Source organism: Neomonachus schauinslandi, chromosome 3 (assembly GCF_002201575.2).
Source record: "Neomonachus schauinslandi chromosome 3, ASM220157v2, whole genome shotgun sequence".
Classification (NCBI taxonomy): domain Eukaryota; kingdom Metazoa; phylum Chordata; class Mammalia; order Carnivora; family Phocidae; genus Neomonachus; species Neomonachus schauinslandi.
Window position 1 is genome coordinate 191,837,748 of NC_058405.1, and position 6,000 is coordinate 191,843,747.

General features: G+C 59.5%; 2 protein-coding genes across 2 annotated transcripts in view; one reads left to right on the forward strand and one right to left on the reverse strand.

Annotated features, from left to right (window-relative positions):
• Positions 1 to 462, reverse strand: part of ANKMY1 (ankyrin repeat and MYND domain containing 1) — a 43,476-nt gene extending 43,014 nt beyond the window's left edge. The window contains exon 1 of the mRNA XM_021679014.2: positions 305 to 462. Within this exon, the coding sequence (XP_021534689.2) occupies positions 305 to 462 (158 nt within the window). The remainder of the gene's footprint in view (positions 1 to 304) is intronic.
• Positions 463 to 4,112: 3,650 nt separating this feature from the next.
• Positions 4,113 to 5,751, forward strand: DUSP28 (dual specificity phosphatase 28). Its single transcript, XM_021678988.1, has 2 exons — positions 4,113 to 4,584; positions 4,695 to 5,751. Exons 1-2 carry the CDS (start codon positions 4,183 to 4,185, stop codon positions 4,851 to 4,853), a joined length of 561 nt encoding a protein of 186 aa, XP_021534663.1. The 5' UTR covers positions 4,113 to 4,182; the 3' UTR covers positions 4,854 to 5,751.
• Positions 5,752 to 6,000: the final 249 nt, after the last annotated feature.

Below are 6,000 nucleotides of genomic sequence, written 5' to 3' on the forward strand. Positions count from 1 at the left end.
TGGGAACTCCACAGTATAAAGCAGATGTTCCTAAGGCCACGAGAAGGTGACACAGAAAGGCAGGTGGGTGAGCTCAGAAGGAGTGTGCAGAGATCAGGCAGGGGCCTCGTAACCCAGTGTTGTAATTTTCCTCAGTGGTGGCTGATACAACGTTGAGGTTTTCCTGTCTCTCCAGAGACAAGCTTTTAAAGAGCAAAATAAGTTTTAGCGGTTTTTTAACACCTGCCCCAATGCTGGATCCCAGCTAAGTGGTCCCCAGGGTCAGGCTGGGACCCCCTGTGGGAGCCCCCACCCCACCCCTCACCTTTTGGTAAAGAGCATATCCATTGTGCTGGAGCTCTCCAGGGTCCCCAGGTCCTCGGTGGGGGCAGCAGGCTCATCGCCCCTCCCCACCAGCTGATTTTCATAGATGTCAACATCTGGGATTTCATAATAGAAGGTTGAGGAATAACTATTTTCCATGCCTCTCGTCCTTGAACCTGGAAGCAAAGCCAGGGACCCACATTAGCCCTCAGAGCTCCTGGCGGGCGCCCGGGACAGGCCCGCAGCCCCCCATCCGCGTCAGAGAAACGAAGCCCCATCCGCCCAACCTGGTCGACGCCCCTATCCTATTAGAAACTTCCGGAGAAACCTTGGCCAGCGCCCCGAGGCGGTCCCCGTCCCTCCAGTGGGGCGGGAACCCCATTAAGGGCGGTTGGAGCCACCCTCGCACGACCTCTTAGGGCCCTGTTGTTGGGGTCAGTATTACGCCTGCTAATGGCCCCAGAGGGGCCACAAACAGTAGGCGCCCCCTCCCCCACGGGCCTCTAAAGCCAGCCCGCGAGGGGCGGACGGGCAAGTGCGGGGACACGGTCCTCACCCGACCTCACACTCACAGCCTCTGAAGTCCGCCAGGCCCCAAATTTCCTGCCTGTCCCGGCCCCGGGAGGACAGAGGGCCATGCCCAGGGGGCGTCGAGTCCCCGGCACAGGCCTCCCCCGCCGCCCCGCAGAGCTCCGGGACACGCCCCTTCCCGGCTCCCCGCGCTCCCGCCGGGATCCCAACCGCACCCCTGCCGCGGGGCCGCACCGAGGCTCGGAGAACTGGCACCCACCGCTCCTGGTCCGCCCAGGGCAGCGGCCAACACAGAGCAGCCCAGAGCAGCGCCCGGAGCCGAGAGCGTCGGGTTTCCCTGGCGACCCACCCGCCGCCCACGCGCCCGCTGCGGCTCTCGGCCTCCGCCAATCCCCGCGCCCGGCCCCGCCCACGGGCGTCCTCGGCCGAACGCGGGGCGCCCCTCTGTGACCTCACAGGCGCCCCCGCCGAGCCCCCCACGCCTCTGCGCGTGCCGGCCTTCCGTCTGAGCCCCGCCAGAGAGGCGCGGGGACCCGGCCGGCCCGTCTCCACCGCGGACACCTACGTCCACGTCCAGCAGAGGACGGGGAGCCAGCTCTGGGCCAAGGGCTCCTCGGGGGGGAGCGCTAAATGCTCCAACGGCCCCGCGAAGAGCGCACGGGGACTGTGCCCATGAGACACCGGAGGAAACCGAGGCACAGTTACCCGAGGTTAACTTGTCCCCACCGCCACGTACCAACACGCCGTAAAGCCAACATCTGAAGAGCTCTGCCGGACTCCAAAGCCGGTTTTTGTCGGTTCCGTACAAGTTTGTGGCAGGCACGGAGCGGAAGCTTCTGGTCCGGTGCGGGGACAAGGCGACCTGTGGGTTCCAGATCACGGAGACAAGGATTAGCTCTGTGGACCGAGGCGTCACTGGAGAAGACTGCGGAGAGGGAGTCCTGAATAGGGCTTCAGAGGATGCGCAGGAGCTCTCCAAACAGAGGAAGGAGCGAGGTGCAGCGAACTGGACTAGGATGCGCAGAGGCACAGCGGTGGGAAACGGCTCAAGGGCTTTCTGCAACTGAAGCCATTGGGGCCTCTGAGAGAGGTGGGGCTCTCTGCAGGCGCAGGGTCCGGGGTCCTCAGCCCAGGCTGCCCTTTAGAACATGGGGAAAGGGATACGCAAAGCCCATGCCCAGTCCCTTCCCCAGTGGCTAGATTCTGGCTAGGGTTCTGGGGTGCCTCCTCCAGCCCTCCATCTCCCAATTCACCTCTCTTCTCCCTTCATACCTACCTTGGTTCCTGGATCCCCTCTCTCTTTACCTCTTATCCTTCCCCCTCAGGTCCCATCTCTGCCCTGCTCCCTCCCATTGCAGCTTGGGAATTTTAAGCACAAACGAAACTGTCTTTAAAATTCCTTTGGGGGGCGCCTGGGTGGCTCAGTGGGTTAAGTGTCTGACTCTTGATTTCCGCTCAGGTCATGATCTCAGGATGGTGGAATTGTGCCCCCCACATGGGGCTCTGCTCAGTGCAGAGTCTGCTTCTCCCTCTGCTCCTCTCCCCACTCCCGCTCTGTCTCTGAAATAAATAAATAAAATCTTTAAAAATAAAATAAAATTCCTTTGCTATGAAAAGAGAAAGAGGGACGCCTGGGTGGCTCAGTCGTTAAGCGTCTGCCTTCCGCTCAGGTCAGGATCCCAGGGTCCTGGGATGGAGCCCCCATCGGGCTCCCTGCTCCGCGGGGAGTCTGCTTCTCCCTCTCCCACTCCCCCTGCTTGTGTTCCCTCTCTCGCTGTGTCTCTCTCTGTCAAATAAAATCTTTAAAGAGAGAGAGAGAGAGAAATGGTCAACTTCAAAATATCCTACAAACTTGGTAAACCATACCATCTGTTGCAGGTTGAATGGCATCCCCCCAAAACATTAAGTTTAAATCCTAAGCCTTGGTACCTGTGAATGACCTTATATGGAAATAGGGTCTTTGCAACTAATCAAGTCAAGAAGTCATACTGGATTAGGATGTGCCTTAAACTAAATGACTAGTGTCCTGATATGAAGAGGGAGATTTGGAGACCCCAAACACACAGGGAAAAATAAACTTCTGTTGTTTTAAGCCACCGAGTTTGTGATGTTTTGTTACAGATGAATCAGAAAAAAACATTTACTATTATTAGAATAAAACAAAGTGCAAGATCATTGTATACAGGGTTGCAAGACAGCTACTTTTCACTGAAACGGATCCCGGAAAGACGTCCCTGAATGACACTGGCCATCAGAAAAACCTGAATAAGTCTTATGTGGCAACTATGTGGACATTAAATGATGTGGGTTTTTTTAAGAATTTATTTGCGAGAGCACACGCACAAGCGGGGGGCGGGGGAGGGGAGTGGCAGAGGGAGAGGGAGAAGCAGACTCTCCGCTGAGCAGGGAGCTCAACTCGGTGCTTGATTCCAGGACCTGAAGGACCTGGAGATCATGACCTGAGCTGAAGGCAGACACAACCCACTGAGCCACCCGGGAGCCCCTAAACGATGTTAACTTTTTAAAAGTTAGAGTGATGAACCAAAAATTAAGAAAAATAAAAATACTGGTATATGAAGAAATGAAAATTTAACAGCAAATAGTTTTATTTCATATGAACTGTGTTTTACAATAAAAGGGAAAATAAAATGCAGACATTACAAAGGGCAATTTATTAGGAAGCGGATAAAAGGGAACAAACATAAAGCTGTACTAAAAGGCACCTCAGCCGGCAATACAATTTTTAGTTCCTAAGAGGAAGCGAAGCCAGGCAGCCTACCAACAAAACGACATAGAGGATACTGGAGGGGACCCCCTGTCCTCCGCATGGCAGCTGGAGAAGCCCACCTCCCCGAGCCCAGCTGGGGCCCTGCTACCCGCCCCCTCCACGGCCAGACCGGCTCCGGGACGGGTGCCAGCGTCGGTGAGCCACCCCCCACCCCGGGCGCAGGGACAGGCACTGCAGCACTAGAAGCCCAGCCTCGCAGGTCTGCCCCGGCCGCGGTCTGTCCAGCCCAGGATGCCCGGGAGAGAACACCGCCCTCCCGCGCAGGATCGCGGCTCCCGGTCCTCCACGTTCCCCAGGGACCGCCCATTCATCCCAACGTCCCGGCCCCGCCCGCCCCGCTGCGGCCAATCCCATTCGCCCGCCGGTCCACGAGCCCAGCCAATGGCCGCAATCCCCATCCGCAGCCAATCAGAGGATGAGCCCTGCTCTGCCCCGCCAATGCGGAGGCAGCCAGGGCCCCGCGGGTGGGACCCTCGGAGGCCTTTAGGACCCCGGGGGTGCCCGGCAGGCCGCCCGGCCGCCCAAACTAGTCCCGCGGACCGGGCGTCCCGGCGCGGGTCATGGACCCGGGACAAGCCAGCCGCCGCGAGGTCCCCGGGGTCGCCTCGCCCGCGCCGCCGCCGTTCGTGCGCGTCGCCCCCTCGCTGTTCCTCGGGACTGCGCGCGCCGCGGCCGCGCCGGAGCGGCTGGCGCGCGCGGGAGTCACCCTGTGCGTCAACGTCTCGCGCCAGCAGCCCGGCCCGTGCGCGCCCGGCGTGGCCGAGCTGCGCGTGCCCGTGTTCGACGACCCGGCCGAGGACCTGCTGGCGCACCTGGAGCCCACCTGCGCCGCCATGGAGGCTGCGGTGCGCGCCGGCGGCGCCTGCCTGGTCTACTGCAAGAACGGCCGCAGCCGCTCGGCCGCCGTCTGCACCGCCTACCTCATGCGGCACCGCGGCCTCAGCCTGGCGCGGGCCTTCCAGGTGGGGCGGGCCTCCCAGGTGGGCGGGCCTTCCAGGTGGGCGGGCCTCCCGGCGTTAGGGGCGCGGAGCACCTTGAGGCGCTGCGGTCAGCCTCTGCTTTTCGTACGCAGGCCGTGAAGAGCGCGCGCCCGGTGGCTGAGCCCAACCCGGGTTTCTGGTCTCAGCTGCAGAAGTACGAGGAGGCCCTGCAGTCCCTGCCCCGCCTGTCCGGGGAGCCCTCGGGACCGTGCTCCGGAACTAGAGGAGATGAGCTCCAGAATGAGCCCTAGTCCTCCAACCCTTGGAGAGCACCCAGCCCCCAGTGCAGGGTGCATGGAGCTGGAGGTAGTTGAAGCGCTGACTGGAGGGGGTCTTTCTCCTCCTTCCTTACTGTCGCACACAGTTTTCAATTTCCGATTCTTCCTGAAAGGATGCGCGTTTCTGTCCCGTTTGACAGTTCGGCGGGAGTGTGTTCACTGAAGAGGGGACTGGAAGCGTTCCTTCCTTGGTCAGCAGCTTTACCAGACAGGGCTTGGTCAGGAAAATCCAAACCACGTGAGGAGTTTTAGGCAGAAAGGTCTTTAATACAGAGGGCAAGGCCAGGGAGCCAAGATCAGGAGATGGGAAGGTATGGGAGTCATGGAGATCCCCCGACCCCAGTCGTGGCCGCCTGCCACTCTGATGTGGCTACTGCTGGAGGACACCAACACTGCCGGCAAAGCCTCGTGCCTGCCACTGTTGGAGCCCACAGGGCTTTTCCCAGACGCCACACTGGTCCCCTCTCAGAACCTGGTGCAGAATCCAGACCTGTAACTGCTGCAACACAGGCCAGGCTGTGAGGCTGCCTGACCACAGCCTAGCGCCTGCGCCCACCTCCGACCTTACTGACCTCCCAGTTTCCACAACAGCACTGAGCCCCGGCCTCACATCCCACAGCCACCCTCGTGTCGAAGACGCATTCACCACCTGTGCGTCTGAGCGTGTCGACTCCTCTTTTGGTTCAGGCACACCTCACCTGGATCCTATGGTCTAAAGACTATACCAGAAAATTAATCACCATCAACACCTCTGAAATAAGATAGCAGGAGGGAAAAAAGGGGGGAAACTGGGGTACAATATAAATTACAGATAATACAGCCCCCGGTTAATACATGCTGCCAAATACGTATCAACGTAATTAATAAAATATCACAATTAGTGTTTAATATTTCCGCTCCCCACTACTCATTTCGTGTTCTCCTCCTCAGCCAGCACCTCGCTGGTCCTGGTCTTTTCCTGGTAGGGTGATTTGAGCCTCCATCCTGAAGGGCCCTGAGTGGCCCTGTCTGCACTGGGGCTGTGGCCTCCCTCACCTCGTCCTCAGCGGGAGTACTGAGGGCATCAGGAGAATGTCCCAAGCTCAGCATACTCCTCCTGGCCCCACTGAGCGGCAGCAAA

Excerpts from the sequence above, each read along its gene's own strand:
- DUSP28 (XM_021678988.1), top strand. The coding sequence starts at position 4,183 with ATGGACCCGGGACAAGCCAGCCGCCGCGAGGTCCCCGGGGTCGCCTCG. Across the intron at positions 4,585-4,694 it reads GCCTGGCGCGGGCCTTCCAG|GCCGTGAAGAGCGCGCGCCC; the intron begins GTGGGGCGGGCC and ends TTTCGTACGCAG.